The sequence below is a fragment of the Podarcis gaigeae genome (assembly GCF_964106915.1).
Source record: "Podarcis gaigeae genome assembly, chromosome: 5".
Classification (NCBI taxonomy): domain Eukaryota; kingdom Metazoa; phylum Chordata; class Lepidosauria; order Squamata; family Lacertidae; genus Podarcis; species Podarcis gaigeae.
The window spans coordinates 67,995,786-68,015,424 of record NC_139681.1 but is presented as its reverse complement, the minus strand read 5'-3'; the positions used below and the strand labels follow the sequence as shown (position 1 = coordinate 68,015,424).

Below are 19,639 nucleotides of genomic sequence, written 5' to 3'. Positions count from 1 at the left end.
TTGTTGGCAAGGTGATGTCTCTACTTCTCAAGATGCTGTCTAGGCCTGTCATTGCCCTTCTCCCAAGAAGCAGGCGTCTTTTAATTTCGTGGCTGCTGTCACCATCTGCAGTGATCATTGAGCCCAAGAAAGTAAAATCTCTCACTACCTCCATTTCCTCCCCTTCTATTTGCCAGGAGGTGATGGGACCAGTGGCCATGATCTTCGTTTTTTTGATGTTGAGCTTCAGACCATATTTTGCGCTCTCCTCTTTCACCCTCATTAAAAGGTTATTTAATTCCTCCTCACTTTCTGCCATCAAGGTTGTGTCATCTGCATATCTGAGGTTGTTGATATTTCTTCCGGCAATCTTAATTCCGGCTAGGGATTCATCCAGCCCAGCCTTTCGCATGATGAATTCTGCATATAAGTTAAATAAGCAGGGAGACAAAATACAGCCTTGTCGTACTCCTTTCCCAATTTTGAACCAATCAGTTGTTCCATATCCAGTTCTAACTGTAGCTTCTTGTCCCACATAGAGATTTCTCAGGAGACAGATGAGGTGATCTGGCACTCCCATTTCTTTAAGAACTTGCCATAGTTTGCCGTGGTCGACACAGTCAAAGGCTTTTGCATAGTCAATGAAGCAGAAGTAGATATCTTTCTGGAACTCTCTAGCTTTCTCCATAATCCAGCGCATGTTTGCAATTTGGTCTCTGGTTCCTCTGCCTCTTCTAAATCCAGCTTGCACTTCTGGGAGTTCTCGGTCCATATACTGCTTGAGCCTTCCTTGTAGAATTTTAAGCATAACCCTGCTAGCGTGTGAAATGAGTGCAATTGTGCGGTAGTTGGAGCATTCTTTGGCACTGCCCTTCTTTGGGATTGGGATGTAGACTGATCTTCTCCAATCTTCTGGCCACTGCTGAGTTTTCCAAACTTGCTGGCATATTGAGTGTAGCACCTTAACAGCATCATCTTTTAAAATTTTAAATAGTTCAGCTGGAATACCATCACTTCCACTGGCCTTGTTATTTGCAGTGCTTTCTAAGGCCCATTTGACTTCACTTTCCAGGATGTCTGGCTCAAGGTCAGCAACCACACTACCTGGGGTATACGAGACATCCATTTCTTTCTGGTATAATTCCTCTGTGTATTCTTGCCACCTCTTCTTGATGTCTTCTGCTTCTGTTAGGTCCTTTCCACTTTTGTCTTTTATTATGGAAATCTTTGTATGAAATGTTCCTTTCATATCTCCAATTTTCTTGAACAGATCTCTGGTTCTTCCCATTCTATTGCTTTCCTCTATTTCTTTGCATTGCTCGTTTAAGAAGGTCTTCTTGTCTCTCCTTGCTATTCTTTGGAAATCTGCATTCAATTTCCTGTATCTTTCACCATCTCCCTCGCATTTTGCTTGCCTTCTCTCCCCCGCTATTTGTAAGGCCTCATTGGACAGCCACTTTGCTTTCTTGCATTTCCTTTTCGTTGGGATGGTTTTCATTGCTGCCTCCTGTATAATGTTACGAGCCTCCATCCATAGTTCTTCAGGCATTCTGTCCACCAAATCTAAATCCTTAAACCTGTTCCTCACTTCCACTGTGTATTCATAAGGGATTTGACTTAGATTGTATCTTACCGGCCCAGTGGTTTTTCCTACTTTCTTCAGTTTAAGCTTGAATTTTGCTATAAGAAGCTGATGATCTGAGCCACAGTCAGCTCCAGGTCTTGTTTTTGCTGACTGTATAGAGCTTCTCCATCTTTGGCTGCAGAGAATATAATCAATCTGATTTCAATGCTGCCCATCTGGTGATGTCCATGTGTAGAGTCGTCTCTTGTGTTGTTGGAAAAGCGTGTTTGTGATGACCAGCTTGTTCTCTTGACAGAACTCTATTAGCCTTTGCCCTGCTTCGTTTTGATCTCCAAGGCCAAACTTGCCAGTTGTTCCTTTTATCTCTTGACTCCCTACTTTAGCATTCCAATCCCCTATAATGAGAAGAACATCCTTCTTTGGTGTCACTTCTATAAGGTCTTGTAAGTCTTCATAGAATTGGTCAATTTCAGTTTCTTCAGCACAAGTAGTTGGTGCATAAACTTGGATTACTGTGATGTTAAAAGGTCTGCCTTGGATTCGTATCGAGATCATTCTATCATTTTTGAGATTGCATCCCAGTACAGCTTTCGCCACTCTTTTGTTGACTATGAGGGCCACTCCATTTCTTTTACGGGTTTCTTGCCCACAGTAGTAGATATGATGGTCATCTGAACTGAATTCACCCATTCCCGTCCATTTTAGTTCACTGATGCCCAGGATGTCAATATTTATTCTTGCCATCTCATTTTTGACCACCTCCAACTTACCCAGGTTCATGGTTCTTACATTCCAGGTTCCTATGCAATATTTTTCTTTACAGCATTGGACTTTCCTTTCGCTTCCAGGCATATCCACAACTGAGCGTCCTTTCGGCTTTGGCCCAGCCGCTTCATCAGCTCTGGATCTACTTGTACTTGCCCTCCGCTCTTCCCCAGTAGCATGTTGGACGCCTTCCGACCTGAGGGGCTCATCTTCCAGCGTCATATCTTTTATATGCCTGTTGTCTTTGTCCATGGAGTTTTCTTGGCAGGGATACTGGAGTGGCTTGCCGGTTCCTCCTCCAGGTGGATCACGTTTGGTCAAAACTCTCCACTATGACCTGTTCATCTTGGGTGCTCTGCTCGGCATAGTTCATAGCTTCTCTGAGTTCTTCAAGCCCCTTCGCCACGGCAAGGCAGTGATCCATGAAGGGGGGAGGTGCTATTACTACATCTTTATTTCCCCCTTGTTCCTGGTGTAGATCTTCACGCACCAATTTATTTTGAACTAACTCATGGGCTGCAGGCTTATAATTTATGTTATCACAGGAGTAAGTATTTCTATCCATATATTTGGAGATTGGCTGCTCTGAATCCAATGTCTTGCGTTTGGGAGGGAGTGGGGAAGAACACGGGGAATATTCAGTCAGGCGCTGGTCCTATGTTACCAGTGTTTGTACAGCCCTCTGCAAGTCCTACTGAAGTGAATGGAGATTGTGTTGCATTTAGCATGGTGCTTGCCTTATTTGAACTGTCTGGGGAAGTAGACGCAGTATTAATAAAAGAGCCAAGAAAGCACCCCTTACTACAGTCATATGGTTCCCAAAGATGGTGGGGGTGGGGGAAAATGGTTACTGGAAATCATAGATTATGAGAATGCTGGGTTAAGAAGTCCCTTGCCTTCTGTCTTTCTGAAGCCATGCTAAATCACTTGAAAGAAAGATTGGTAAAAAGGAACTATAAAAACCTCTGCATTTTCCCAAGGTCAATTGGCTTTGTAGCCAAAGATTGAAAATGCTGAACAGCGGCTCCTCCTGCTGGTTGAAAAGCTGCTTGTGCCTTGTGAACAGAATCCGTGGTAGTGAGGAATGATCAAAGTGCTTGTAATGAATCTAGTTATTTCCCGCTTTTGAACTGGGCATTAGACAGGCACAACTTTTTTTCTGGCTACATCTGTGCTAAATGTATGTGTAATTCCGCTGACTTCTGTTAAACTAGCTCCGATCAGCATAAGCTGTGGGGATACTATAATGCAGCACATCATTTGTTGACCAAGTCTATCCTTTCCGCAGCCTATCAAATCGACAGATTATGCATACAGACAGGAGCTGAACTACAGTGGAGTTTATTGTTCCTTAGCTTTTACGATGTGTTTTTCTCACTGTGGATTGTTTTTAAAGCCCCTTCTTTTAACCCAAGTATATCTACTGTGTAAAAAAACCCCACAGAAATCGGAGAAACCAAATAGATGTGTATTTTTAACCGTTTATTCAAGATTTTAACATTTCAACATCCAACAGTTTCCCTTAGTTTTCCCTCCTCACCTTCCACTGTCTATCTCCCCCAACCAAAGATGGTCTGCTCTTAAATAGTTTAACCAACTCTACTAAGATTTTTTTTAAATGCAAAATAAAATAATCTATTCAACATAAAAAGCATATAAATAGATTAAATTATAGTCTGTTCAGGGTGATATGTTTCCCATTCCATTGGGCTCCAGGTATTCTGCAAACAACTCTAAGGGAGAAATCCTATAGCAGGTTCCACTGGGATGAGCGAGTTAGGCTCTAATGAATCTCTCACTTAATCTGAAGGCTACGCCAGTTTATCTCCCTCATTCTTGATTTATTCGGAAAAACAGCAGTTGCCTTCTTTTGGAAGAAGCTGTAGTAGTAGTAGTAGTAGTAGTAGTAGTAGTAGTAATAATAATAATAATAATAATAATAATAATAATAATAATAATAATATATTGCTCTTCCATTCAGTATTGAGTTTTGCTTCCTAAAGGAAATTGACCCCAACTGAGTTTTAGCTGATGAATTTAAAAGTTACCATCATACTGTTTTTAATGCATTTTACTAGACCTGTGTGACGTGGGACGGAGATAAACTTCTTTGTGTACAGAAAGGAGAAAAAGAAGGCCGTGGCTGGACCCAGTGGATTGAAGGGGACGAAATGCACTTGGTAAGGACATGCAGTGTTTCAAATATATTTCCCTCACCTCTCTCCACTCCCCAAAGTCTTTATTTGTTCATATGGCTAAATGCAATAATCCGCAATTTGCTTGTGCATTATGCTGGCTAACTCTGGAGTAATTAAGCATTGGCATTGTGTTTGATTTACTTCTGAGGCAATAATCTCTTTCGTGTCCCTGTCATAAATAGCAGCATTCTAAATTCAGCAAATCTTTATATTAACCGTCAAATTGCTTTGATCCGTTTACACAAGAGAAAGCATGTAACAGAAGTGCCCTTGAGTCGCTCTGTGATACAAAACGGTGTGTGGCTGGGGAAGATTTTTGCATCCCAAACCACAGGTCATAAGTGGAGGAAGGGAGCTATTTTCTTTTCTTTTTAAGGCTAGAATTTTTTTGTAGCTTAGGAAATGAAAGAGAGCAATTCCCTTTTGAAAGTATTATTTTCTTTCTAACCATTATTTCTGACTTTCTGAGATAGTAGGACCTAATAAAGTTTATTGCTGCTGCTTTTTCAAGTATCTTGTTTATAGCCCTCTTGAAAGTCCTCTTCCCGCAGGGGGCTACAAGCCCATCCCTGAGAACTTACTGCCTACTAAATGCACTTCACCATTTGTTTAGGATGCTAACTTGGTAAACATCCAGGTGAGCCATTGAGATTGTAGATGGATGGAGCTTTCAAGTTTGAATTTCCATCAAAGCCAACAGGACGAGCGGTAGTAAATGAGAGAGAGGATAGTTGGGTTGGAACTTGGAGACATGCCTCTGAATCTCACCGCAGTCTTTATTGCATAACTCTCAACTTCTTCACCATCTGTAAAATGAGACAACAGTTTCAACGCCAGCACTCTAATCCTAGGAATATTTGATTGGAAGCCGGTCCTATTGATTCTAATGGCATGTGCTTGCGATTCGAGGACCCGATCCCCACTTGGGGAATAAAGACACGTGGACACAGTATGTAAGGTTAATGAGTAAGGAAAAGGCCACAACTTTATTGATTACAGCATGTGAGAAGGTATTGGCTTAGGCATTGGACCACGGAACATTAGACTCCACCCACTCGGAGAGGGGTGAGTCTGAGGAGGGGTTAACCACCAGTAGAAGGAGCCTGTTGATGCTAATACAACTATAGGCTCTCTCCTGATGTCACCGAGGGTCGTGCCATGGCCCCCCGCCACACGGACATCGGACAGGATCCACGACCGCCGGATTCCTTTAGCAGAATACCCAAAATTGTCAGGGAAGGCGATGGCCACACCTTGCCCCCCGAAACACCAACAACACATTCCAATGCCTAACCACCACCCGAGCCCAAAGGCTCGCCGCCAATACCCTCACAGCTGCAACCAATCCCTAAGACTATTAGATATGTTAGCCAGCCATATGTCGTTTCCCCGATCTGAAAGATGAGCTCCCTCATCCCGGAATAGGGTCTGGTCGCCAATCCGGATATTATCATGAGATATAACTAGGCCATTCATAAAATGCACTTTGCACGCTACCGCATGATTCAAGAGTTTCCTGGATTTCTCGACTCAAAGAAAATGTGTGTGCAATGGCAGGGATGGCTGGCGCGGCCGCATTTGAGCAGCAAGCCACACCCCCGCCGAGCTTCCCTATTGGGTGCCCAACCGGGAACGCCCCCTGCATGATGCAGGAATCATCTCCCACTCACAGCCCCTCCCCTCCGGTAGGAGGAGAGGCTTTCCAAGAGATGCTCTGTGCAGGCATTGCAATTAGGGAGGGCAGCTAGAGAAGCAGGCTATCTCTGCTCCCTCTGCTGCTTTTTCAGTCACCTGGGAAAGTAGCAGGGAGCCTTTGATATCACACATTTGGGGATTATAAAGTGTGCAGGGTCCACGCACACTTCAGACAGTTGCAACAGAGGACACAGAGCTAGTGCACTTATTCCTGCTGTCCCCATATATTTACATTTTCCTAATTATATGGGACTTAAGTGAAATTAGGATCTCATCCTTAGGGGCAAACTAGGTATTGATAATAATGTATTGTAATGGTCAGGCCAATGGCAGCTTTCTACTCAGGATCAGTAACAGCTGGCAGTGACCATTTTTATGAGGAGCACAGTGAAGAGCTGACCTTTCCTATGGTGCCAATCTTGACTGAGCCCCCATGAAGCTGTTGTTTTAAAAGTAAAAGATAAGACACTTTAAAATGTCAGTGCACACGCACATTTAACAGGAAGTTTAGTTCAGCCATTATAGTGTTATAAAAATGTATGGTGATAATAACGCCACACATAATTTCTCCTTCTGCTAATTTTCTGTAGAATTCATATCTGAAAGAATCTGCATGATAATCCTCAAGCAAATATGTAGTTTGTTTTGATTAAAGCATTGCCAGGTCTGCAGCCATTATCACTACATGGGGGGGGGGATAACTAGTGTGTCTGTTGCAGAGGGGGTTCCTAAATAAAGAATAGGGAAATAGTTTCGGTGTCTCCATTTGTTTGTTATATGGTGCTGCACTCACTTAGGGAGCCTCACTTTACCTTGCCTACTGTAGGCTTCGCTCCATGCCCCATAAGCCCGGGACACATTTGCCTGGTGGTGCTGTGACCCATAGATTGCAGCAAAATACGGGGCAAGGTTTTACCCAGTATCTTGTTTGTGTGGTGGGCTCATGGGAAAAGGCTGCAAAGGAGAGGAGAATGCCTTAATAAGGCTGCTTCCCCTGGAACTCAGGGCCATTTTGCCTTGAGAGCTCCCTGCCTGCCCACCCTCGGGTTAGAGCCTTCACTGAGCAATTCTGGGTCGCTGAGCAATTCTGGGTCGCTGGTTGACAGGGCTGGAAAGGGATATTTCTCTCAACTTGATTGGTACATGGTTGAGGGATTTCCCCCCACCTTTCCCTCAGTGAAATTACAGCCTTCCTTTGTTAGGCAAAGAACTCTGTTTGTGTGAGGGCGGAAATGGCATTGAGCAAGATCAACATTGTACAGGGGGTCCCCATAAGTAGCCTGAGGACATAATTCGTCATGGCACTCCCAAGCTCGGGTTGGGGTTTCTGCCTGGTAGAAATCTGCACCTTGGTTGCCCTGTGAGACTTTGCTTGCTGGGCTTGCACCATTGCAAGGTTCAACACTGGCTGACTCGCACAGAACAGGTTTGGGGAGGTCCAATCCCGGCAGATCCATTCCATCAACATGGGGCTTAACCCTTGCCCTGCCAGCTGCAGTCAATAAAGATTTGGCCTGATTTTATCCCATCACTGTTCCACATTCTTGTTATTTTGCTGCTCTCATGGGTCACATAATGTCTCTATTTGGCAAATAATTTCCCACCACTAGGGCTGTAACTTCTTCATGAGACCATAAGTTAAGGAGCAGTAACTAGAAAGAGTGGTGTGTTGGGAGTGGAGTCTCTGGTAATGTGATTTACCGGCAAGCCACTTAGATCCTTGGGTTTCCAAGCCTTACTCTACTCTCCAAGAGTACCTCTAAGAGAACTATGTTACAGTCCTATCTGTGTGTCAGAAATGAATCCCTTTGAGTTAAGGGAGTTTACTCAAACATAAGTGGACTACAGCATTAGGTGCTGACCAAATTCACATCTACTTTCAACTAGTTATGCACATCAGCGGTTTGAGTGGGGGATGATAGATAGATAGATAGATAGATAGATAGATAGATAGATAGATGATAGATAGATGATAGATGATAGATGATAGATGATAGAAGATAGATAGATAGATGATGATAGATAGATAGATAGATAGATAGATAGATAGATAGATATAGATAGAGATAGATAGATAGATGATAGATAGATAGATAGATAGATAGATAGATAGATAGATAGATAGATAATGATAGATAGATGATAGATAGATAGATAGATAGATAGATAGATAGATAGATAGATAGATAGATAGATAGATGATAGATAGATATTTCTAAACTGCCATATCCTAATCCACCATTGTTTGTATTTTATTTATGCTTTTTGACAGCTTAAATTATCACTTCTCTTACCTGCTTCTGAAAGCATCATTCATCTTTCCTCCCCTCCTCATTTTTTAAAAAAATACTTCTGTTGTGTTATTAATGTATTTGGATATCTCATCTTCACATGCTTGTATCCTTGAGAGTTTCTGAATATGTAGGGCATTCAGGCACCATGAAAATTATTCTATGATGCTTCAGTAATAATTTTATGGTCCTATTGAACTTCAGACAATATTCCAAATGTTAATTAATTAATCCTTTTATAACGTCTATTAAGTGATCTGCCATAAGCTTTCGGCATTTATTCACCATTCTTTCCAGGCAGATTATTTTCCAAGTCAGCATTTTTTAGTTAATTAAAACATACACATCTTATGTTAACTCCCATTCCACTTTAGGCTTTATTTCTCTGCCGCTGTCAAGTCGTTCCTGATTTTTTTCTGTATTGTGATGTCCCTTTCTCTTCAATAGATAGCCCATTGTTGTGAGATCACACATCCTGGCTACATTTACTCCTTTATCAAATCCATTGACACAAAAAATGAACAGAATGTGTGCCAGTATTTTTTCATTTGTTGAATCATTTCCATTCAGTCTGTCCCACTTTCTGGTACTTTTTGAAATCTAAAGTGCACTTTCTTCCCTCTTCCAGTTCCATTCAGATCACTCACCTGCTTTAGGTCTCTCACCCCAGGAATGGATTTTCCTCAACTAGATTAATATTTTCTGTGAAGTGATATCAAAAATTCTTCTTTAGACTGAGAAAATTATGCCCATAGCATCCAGGTCATTTTTTTATAAAAAAAAGTGTTATCTTATAAAATAACGTTAACTTTGTCCAAAAGTATCTCCTTTAAAAATACAAGTTTGATCTTTTCTAATAAATCAAAGGCATCTCAATTCATTCCCCACACCTCTCTTTTAGGTGCAAATATCCTATTCTCTATGGGGACTACTCAGGTTGAAGGTTAAGAGATTCTTGAAAGACCTCCAGAATGCTTCCTTTAGTCTAAAGGGCTTTGGAGTGTATATGTTGGAAACTTCAACTGGTGCACAAAATGGCTGCTGGATTGTTAACAGCCGTTTGATCAGAGGCAGACCTTGGGGTCTCAAATTTCAATGGCACCCTGTGTGACACCAAAATTCAGCACCCCAACCTTTCACCTTCCATTCTACAACATAATTCTGGTGCCAAGTGCAGGCGAAATTGTGGCACTCCCCTAAATCCACTTCTGGTTTGATCATACTGTGCATCTCTTTGCCTGCCTGCACTGGGTTCTGCTTTTGTTTCCAGGACTGAGGTGCTGATTTTAAGTTTAAAAACCAGCTTGGAACCCCAGTACCTGATGAAAAGCCTCTCCCTTATGTTCCTATCCAGCCCACATTGCCATCTCCAAAGGCCCTTCTCAGCCCACTGAGGTGCAATGAGAGAAAGGAGGGAGGATGTGCCACATAGATATAAAAAAGTAGAATGAAGTGTCTTGTTATCTGGATAGCTAATATCTTCATTCATACTGAGAAAATATTTTAAAATGTCCCCAGATAAGTGTTTATGTTTGTGAAAGGGGCACACACTCCCAATGTAATCATTCAGCTATTTCTGTTTGACTATGAATACTATTCGATTCTAAGGAAGACATCAGTGTTTATCTATGAAGAACACAGTGTTTCAAGAAGTAGCATTTAAGTATTGACTTTTCTTTTTCAGGAAATAAGAGCTTGTGGCGTCAAATGTAAGCAAGTATTTAAGAAGGTACAGTGATGAGCCTGAACCCAGAGGCCAAGAGGGCCGAATAAAATGGATGGACCAGCTGCCAAACTTACAACCCTGTTAGTGCACAAAAACCTTATCCCTTAACACCTAGAAAGGAGCCCATGGCCAGCATCTAGCCATGTCTAATTGGAGCTCTGTAGTGGGTTTTGTTGCGTACTGTATATGATATTTTAAAAAGAAATAGTTGAGTCTGAATGAGCATCATCATCATCATGTAGAAGTTCAGATTAAAGCTAATGAAACCTGAATTATGTGTGATTTCATTTTTATATAAATATGCAGATTTTTTTGTTTTTTAAAAAGGGTTGTTTGTGAAGTTTGATATTCACTTTGACTGCTAAGCATATTGTACCAGAACTGTACATAAAATACAATGCTGAGTCCAGACTTGCTTAGCTTAAATGGCAGAACTACATAAAGAATGATCAAGCCTTTTCTCTGGAACTGTTAGATTTGAGGAGCTGGTTTAGGTGGACCCCAGCCTATGATGACGAGGGCAATTGCTGCTGCTGGCAGAGTTTCTCCTAAGGGGGTTTTGCTTATGCGTTCATTGCAATGGACTGCTATTTTCCTGCATATGCATTGGGGATAAAATCAATGCACTTATTTATTCTTTAGCTATTGAAACCTGTTTCACCCATCTCTTCAGATAGGACTCCAAGAACAACTTACAGATCAATAATAAAACCAAGTAGGGGCAAGGGATTTCCCAAGATGGTTTATTGATTTATTATATTTTTTGTATCCCACTTTCCAGTCAATAATTGTCTCCCAAATAGCTCACATCAATTAAGAGAGAGAGAGAGAGAGACTCTCTGCCACACAAGGAGAATGGATGGAAAATGCAGAGGAAGGGGATTATTTATCCAGGGACAGAATGGAATGAGGAGGTATTTATATCCAGTTTGAGCCAGGCTGATCTTCCCTGTGGATCAAGGATAATGTTGCACATACATGGATTCAGAATACAGGGGTGGGAGTCCACTGGGGCCAGAGTGAACAGCAATGGGTACACATTGTGGACCCTATCTTCTGAGAGCACCCACCGGCATGTGACACCAGTTAAAAAATCTCAAGTGGCAAAGCTGGACATGATATTTGCTTGAGACTTAATATTTTATTCATCCTTCCTCCATCCATTTCCCCACTTCCTGAAGCTGTAATTAGGGAAACAGACAAGGGTGGGTGTTGCACATCTCCTGATCTAAGTTCTACTTCTCTGATCAATTTTTAAAACTGTGCAGCAGTTTTAAAGGAACAATAAAAACAACAGGAGATTCAATCACAGATCAGCCACATAAAATGTAGTTTGATCCCAAATCTAAATAAGGAGGAAGCCTAACAGACTTCCTTGGGGAAAGTATTTTATGATACTTATCCAAAAGGTCCTACTCCAAACATGACAGTACTTTACTTCCCATATAGAAAGAACTTGGAGCAAAGATATGTTTGCAGATCTGAAAGCGAAACATATTCATTGTAAATAAAAGTTCCCCCCAGATATATTGGCATGAACATCCAGTTCATTTGATCTGGAACATAAATAAGCTGTGCAATGGTGGATAATTTTCTTTTCATTCCAAGTGTGGGTGGGAATGTATGACTTTTCAGACCTTGTTGGACCATGTGGTAAGAACTTTGGAGGATAGATTGAAGAAAAACACCTCGCTATGTGCTATTTAAGGTATGTGCCTTCATTTCTAATACTTACCGAGACATACTGAAAATGTTTTTGTTCTAAACAAAGTGAGAGTCCCAAGAGTGTGGGTAGCACAATAGATAATGATATTCATTTTAAAAATTAAACATTTGTAATCCCTATGCTAATTCATTGCCACTGTGTTAATGTACTGAACCCAATTAGTAATTTGTATGCCAGTGCTAAAGCACTACAGGTGCTCAACAGAAATTTCATCAAGGGAAGAGAGAGCTGAGACCCTGAAGGTCCAAGTTGATAGGCAGACATTTGCTTTACAGTAATTCCAAAGAGACTATTCTAGCGAAAGAGATGAAGCCACTAGAAGCATTATCACTGACCCCAGCAGGCCCAGAACTTCAGCTATAGATTATGAGTGATACTGACATACTACTCATGCGCCCCCCCCCCCACTTGAGGTGAATGGGAATCTAACAACTGGAGGTGGTCACTAAATTGCCACTTTAAGGATTCCTTATACAATAAATGCCTCTTCTAAAAACTGTTTTCAGACACCCAAGAGAGGTCTCAGGCAGCCAGGAATGTGTGTATTATTAGTGCTGAGATTTTATGCATTTATTTTTTAAATCTTTCTTTAAATGCTGTTTGTTTTTCTTTTCTGAAGCTGCCATTTGAGCCTATGAAAGGAAACATATAGAACTGCTTGGCAATATTTTTTGTTTTCATTTAACAATGTGCGCTCAATTCTGGTGTTTGAATTGTTGTCTCACAGGGATGGCCATATAATTAGCCAGAGGGAGTTGGCCACCACAGGCAGTGCTTATAGCGGTGGGGGGTGGGATGGGGAGGCAGGAACATAGCATCCCTGACCCTCACTGCTACAATTAGCTGTGTAATCAGAGAGCAACTTGCACTTAGTAGCTGAGATATTAAATCACTCAATGCCAGTTGTGACACGCCCCATCTTTCTGAGTGAATGACTCTTAAGTCACTATTGCTTGGCTTAGCCTGCCTCACACTAAGCTCCTCTTAGGTCAAGTGGGAGAAACATGCAACTTTATTAATCTATTTATTTCATTTAAATTCCCATTTTTCTCTCCAAAGAGCTCAAGGTGACATACATGTTCTCTCCTGGCCCAAGGTCACCCAGTGGGCTTAATGGCCAAGTGGGGATTTGAACCCTGGCCTCCAAGGCCCTAGTCCCATACTCTAACCACTATACCACACACCATTGGATTCTTTATCTGGCTCGATGTATATATGACTAGTCAATTAGCACTATCATTTCACAAAGCCCTGGACAACTTAGGCCCAACCTCTTACAGTCCAGCTGAATTACTGAGGTCCTCTGTAGAAGTGTTCTTGGTTGTCCCCCGAGTTGGCCAGGCTCATCTGACATCAACCCAAAATGCAGCCTTTAGCATCATTGGGCCAATGCTATGGAATGCTCTGCCTTCTTGTTTCAACTCTTGAATGCAACCTAAAAACCCTTCCTATTCCACCAGGCTGATTAAGAAAAAGTATTTCAATAATTGTTAGTTGGATGGTTTTTTATTGTAAATTTATGCTATATAGAGATATCATTGCAAACTCCGTGTGTGTGTGTGTGTGTGTGTGTGTGTGTGTGTACAGAGAGAAAGAGAGAGTGGTATCTTGGGTTAAGAACTTAATTCGTTCTGGAGGTCTGGTCTTAACTTGAAACTGTTCTTAACCTGAGGTACCACTTTAGGTAATGGGGCCTCCTGCTGCTGCTGTGCCGCCACTGCACGATTTCTGTTCTCATCCTGAAGCAAAGTTCTTAACCTGAGGTAATATTTCTGGGTTAGTGGAGTCTGTAACCTGAAGCATATGTAACCCGAGGTACCACTGCATTTGTATATATATGTGTGTGTGTGTGTGTGTGTGTGTGTGTGTGTCTCTTTCTTTCTCTCTCTCTCTCTCTCTCTCACACACACACACACACAAAAGCAAACAAACATGGAATTGATTTTCCATATTCAGTAATACTAAGCTACCCAGGTGATTCATTAAAAAACACCCCACAGATTGTTATTTGGATTTGTTCAGTACCTACAACCCTGCTGGCCTGTCAGTTAATGTTAGCTGCTTTGCTTTGGATGACTAATTGCAATGAAGTTAGGGTTCATGTACGCTTAATAGGTTTGTGGATAAGGGAATTTTGGCTCTTCTTAATCCTGCATGACAAAGAAGGTTGGTGGTTCAAGCCCACCCAGGGATAGCTGTGGGCAGGCTTCCTGCATTGCAGGGGTCCCTTCCAACTCTAGAATTCGATGATTCTGTGAAAGTGCACCCACCAAAATTCTCTCCTCTACACAACTGTACAGGAGCCATGCTCTTTTTTGCATCTAGCCTTCTGCGGCTTCTTGCTGGAGTTGAGATACTTTAAAAATTGCTTCGTGCATCCTGTGAGAGCTACCGAAAAGCAGAGCCGAACACTTAACTAATGGCCTTCTGTGGAGTTGGGATTTTGGGGCAGAAGAATTGCTTCCAATTTTCTCCAATCCCATTCGCAAACTCTATGATGGAAAGGTATAAGCAGTTCAATTAGCAGCTAGCCAAGTAAATCCAATTGTTGAAGCTTCTTATTACTGTAATCAGACACACAAATTCTCCCCTTGGGGACATTTGACACAGGGGCAAGATTAGCATTGTAGTTAATAATGCTAAATGACTTATCTAAAACATAAGTACTGATTCAACGGTGAAGAAAATGGAATTTTGAAAAAGGTTTTTGCTAATGGTTTATATTCAGATTTGTAGGGTATTATCTAAGCTGCTTTGTCCCTTGTATCGTATTTTTCTGCAAACCCCTATTGAAAATAGAGTTTTTATAAGACTTTTCAAAACCCACAGAAATAGAAATACAGCTAAAAGCAACCAATAGGTTACCTGCCTAGATATCCAGCAATGATTATTATGTAGGCTGAAAAGGCAATGGAAAGACAATGATGACCAAGTATGACTGACTGTTGGGTCCCAGTCTTTCCCAGTCACTGCTTCTACACTTGCAGGTTGCATTGAGAAACCTGTGGCCTTCTAGATATTGCTGGACTAGAACTTCCATCATCCCTGACAGCTGGCCATATTGTTTGAGGCTGGTGGGGTTTGAGGCTTTAGGTTGCTCATCCCTGCTGCAGGATGCTGTGCCAAAATGGTATTTTGTATTTGAAATGTGCCTCTGCACACAAAAATCAGATTTTCTTTTATGATAACCTCAGGCAAGTTCACTAAATTGAGAAATACCGCATGGCTCACAGCAAATTATGAAGCAATTATGTTTTCTCAGAAATACATCATTTTCTGTTCATTTAAACTCTGTGGGCAATGGGTTTAGGACCTCAGAAACACACACTAATAATAATAATGAAATGAGAGCTGAGACAAAAATTCTCAGAAGACATTTTTCTGAGAAAATTTCTGAGCTTTTTCTTACTACACCGCTCTTCCCTGACCTCCGCACCACAAGAAACAGATAATTTTGCAGAACTTGCTCCAAATCTTTTTTTATTGTTATTGGTTGGTTGGTTGGTTGGTTGGTTGGTTGGTTGGTTGGTTGGTTGGTTGCTTGCTTGCTTGCTTGCTTGCTTGCTTGCTTGCAGCAACCATTTTGTCTCCCCCATCCCAGACCCAATAACATTCGCCAGAACAATATTAGGCATGGGACCTTGTGTATACAAAATGGTGGCCAGACTACCAATTCAGTTGATAGCTAGCTGGAGTGGGGGGCAATAGTTTCTACTGATCTTCATCCCCTAGAAACTGTTGAAGAATTTATCCTTTTTCTGGAGAAATTCTGTGGAATTCTCTCCTCAATTTCTTTGCCTGCAAACAAAGTGAAGAATTTTAAGAGGCCATTTGTGCACTGCTCTTGCTTAACCTAGTAAAATGATAAGGAAGAAAAAATATCTCTTTTTAATTTACCTCGGCACAGCTTTCAAAAGGAAAAAGAATGTGACACAGGGTTGAATCCATGGAATAATGATGATAGAGCAAAAGCCATTGTGCAAGACCAATTAAGGATTTCTTTTCACTTTATCAGATCCAACTGAATGCTAATTGGGCACAATAAGCTTTAACTTTGCTAAGTGAATAGTCCCCTTTTTATAATCAGGGATTGAATTGGCTAATTCATACCTTTTCAACAAATTATTGCCGCTGAAGATTTCTATAGCATAAAACAGAAAAATGTAAGAAGTAATAAATATTGTCAAGTCTTCTTTCACTGCCTGTGCAGATCAACTATGTCTCCCCCCCTCCCCCCCCCCTAATATACACAGTGTACAATATCTCATTATCTACCAAGATCCGTACAGACTGGGAATAAATGTAGTGTGTGAGTCAACAGAAAGTGAACTGGTACTGAATCTAGAGAAGAGGACTGACAACAACTTTCCCAATACAGATGGTAAATTTGATCAAATGGGAGCCAGGCTACACACAAACGCACATCCCTTTTGGGAAGATGCTTCAATTAAGCTCACTCTGTAGAGCACATAAGAGATCCTGACCAAGAGGGAAACCATATGAATGTTCAGAGCATGGGTACATTTTCAATTGTAAGAGAGCTCTTTAAAAGGGAAATTGCAGGAGCATAGGAGCCAATAAAATATTTGATGCATCCAGGGCCACTCAAAGTTGATGGACATTGCCATTCAAATGGTATGCATGTGCCCTGCCATGTGTTTGATTATACAGGGTGTGCCTTAGCTGCCCCCCACCCCCGATATTTTATGCAAGTTGGCACCCCTGTACAAGAGGAAGGCCATACAAATGATGCAAATCCAGGGGAAAGGTTCAATGAGAAGTCAGACCTTACACGACAGCAGAGATTGCTAACATGATGCTGCTCAGATGTTTAGGACTAGATAACACTCACCAGCCCTGATTATTGGCTATGCTGACTGGGGCTGATGGGGGTTGTACTCCAAAACACCATGGAGGCCAGTCTCTGGATAAGAGAATCCACACTGGATGGAGGCTATTTAAATGCACGGTGTCAGAAAAGCTACATCAGACAGAAGAGAAACCTTAAGACACAGGAGAGAATCCACACCGGAGACCAACACTATAAGGGAGTATCATCACCTCCTTTCTTTGTTAAAGAAATAGTGTTGTGTAAGAAGGTGTTTGGCTATTGCTCTGAAAGAGAACAAGTAAATATCTATAATGAGGCCTACCACAAGCTCTTGGTCCTTCTATACTTCTTGATGTCTGAAAGCATACCAGGAAACAAAATAATAGCAAAGTATTATGTACTACGTTATGCTAATGAAATTACACTCCCTAATTCTATTCCTGTGTGTAAGATGCCTTGGGAAAGCTTTTTTTGCTCTGATATGTAACCTAGCGGAATTTCAAATAAAATAAATACTAAACACAGAAAAAAGCAACTATTCCAAAATGAAATCTTAAAATGTCATAAAAATGATGGACCACTCTTTGCTGTATTGGTCTAACTGTAACTGAGCAGGTGATGGAAGTACCACAAAGCAGGACACAGTTTAAACTTTCAGCTGCTCAGTGCAAAGGGTTCTTATTATGCTCTTGGAAGATTTATAAAATCAGTGGGCACCTACAGAGTAATTGCCCGTCGAATGGCCCCCTTAATCTTCCCAGACTTTTCTAAGGCGATTCCCTGGGATTTGGTCAATTTTAACTGCTGAATTTCAAGCAGAAAATGTTTTAATTACTGTACAGTTATTCCATACTGGGATAAAAAATAAACCTTAATGAGCAGAACTCCTTTGCTTGACACATTTACTTATTTTTAGAAGCAAGACAGAGCAAAAGACAACAGGTAATTCAGGGATGTTGCCTCTTTTTGATGGATGGATTTATTTATCCTGTTTACATATATTTTCCCCATATAATTTATTATTTTTACAAACTGGGTCTGGCAGACTTTCTTCACATTTCTTTAAGATACTGCTTGAAAATTATATTCCTGAATTTGTTATTTTCCTTAGAAAAATAAGAATCTTTTTTCCCCCTCAGAAGCACTGGTTTAGTGTAGAATAAACATAAGCAGAATTTATTCAGATGTAAATCCCACAGAATTAAAAGGAGTAAAAATTGTGATTAAGGAAAAATGGGAAAACTCCTTCCATATTCTTGGCTTGCCAAAGTCAGGAAAATAACACATATGGTAAACTTCAGAAGGCAGACTATGATATAATAATTTTATAGAAAAATTGGACCAGCATAGTACGAGATCTAGTAAACCCTTAATTATTTTGTTAGGGATATATAGGGTATGGTGCCGCACGATGCACTTTTTCTGAATTGCTGTTGAAGAATAATATAGTTTTACACAGTGCTGTTTTTCTAGAAAAAGAGGTGCTGGAACTTATTATGAATGCCTACCTCATTCTCTTAGAATGGCAATAGCGCCCACCTGAGAGGTACCAGAACTGAGTTCCAGCAAGTTCCAGCCAAAAAAAGCCCTGATTTTACATATGTACTGTTGTAATTGCAGACTCCTGTACACAGCGGAAGGATGAGCAGTACATGCCACATGCTTTTCTTACTTTATTTACACTTCAATGCTGAGAGATTACAAGCATGCATCTTGCTTCTGCAAGAGCAGAGAAGCAACTCCCTCTCCTCGGAAACAAAGAACACCGAGAGAACAGTGAAAAATAGGAAACCAGTGTACGTCACATCCAGTCTCCCATTCCCGTCGGAAACCCAACAGTGCTTTGACTGTGGAATGCAAAACATTGTCCCGTGACAAGCACTTCGCTGCACAGTGAAGGAAGCAGAAACCAACATCCTCCCCCTTTCTGTGAACATCACTGGGCAGCGTGTTCGTACAATATCAGTACAAACCCAACTTCTGTACATAGGTACAGTGTTGATCCCTTGCTACAATCTTGGACAATACATCAGCAGGAATTTCATTACCTGGCATATAGGACACCGTTACGAGTCCCTTCTGAATACATTCCCTAGCATGTTGCAATTTCAATTTCAAGTGCTTCGTGCTTTGCTTACAACCTTCAGAATTCAGCAAAGCCAAACATGCTTTGTTGTCCTGGTAAACCTGGATTGGACATTTGACAGGAATTTTCATGTCTTTGCACAATTGTAACAACCATTCACAATCCTTAAGTGAATAAGACAGTGCATTCAGTTCAGCTTCACAAGTACTTAAGCTAATTGTTGTTTGCTTCTTGCATGACCAATCAAATAGACCCTGATTGTACATGAAGCAAACTCCAGATGTACTTTTCCTGTCTGTAGTGTCACTTCCAAAACTTGCATCTGCAAATATCTCAAGACCACCAGACTTCTGATTGTTAAATCTCAGTCTGTAATGCATAGTGCCTTTCAAATAGCGCGCTATGCCTTTCAGAGCTTTCCAATCCTTAACACTAGGATTGTTCACTTGTCTGCTTAGCAAATTACAGCTAACAGCAATGTCAGGTCTTGAACATCTGGCAATGAAGTTTAGCTTGCCTAGCACACTTCTGTATAGTGTAGTGTCAGAAAATGCTTCTTCAGTGTCTTCTACCTGATAACCTGTTGTCATCGGTGTGTCTACAGGGTTAGCATCCATCAGGTTTAGTTTGCTTAACACATCAGCAATTTTCCGTGACTGGTGTACTAGAATGTTACCATCTTGATCTCTCTCTATTTCCAGAGATAGGTAGTTGTTTACCTCACCAAGATCTTTCATGTCAAAGTGCTCTTTCAGTT

The 19,639-nt window shown here is 41.1% G+C and overlaps 1 protein-coding gene across 1 annotated transcript in view; it reads left to right on the top strand.

Moving 5' to 3' along the window:
• RBP1 (retinol binding protein 1) overlaps positions 1–10,511 on the top strand; it is a 36,795-nt gene extending 26,284 nt beyond the window's left edge. The window contains exons 3-4 of the mRNA XM_083742191.1: positions 4,408–4,509; positions 10,198–10,511. Of these exons, the coding sequence (XP_083598317.1) occupies positions 4,408–4,509; positions 10,198–10,251 (156 nt within the window). The 3' untranslated portion in view covers positions 10,252–10,511. The remainder of the gene's footprint in view (positions 1–4,407; positions 4,510–10,197) is intronic.
• The last annotated feature ends 9,128 nt before the right edge of the window (positions 10,512–19,639 follow it).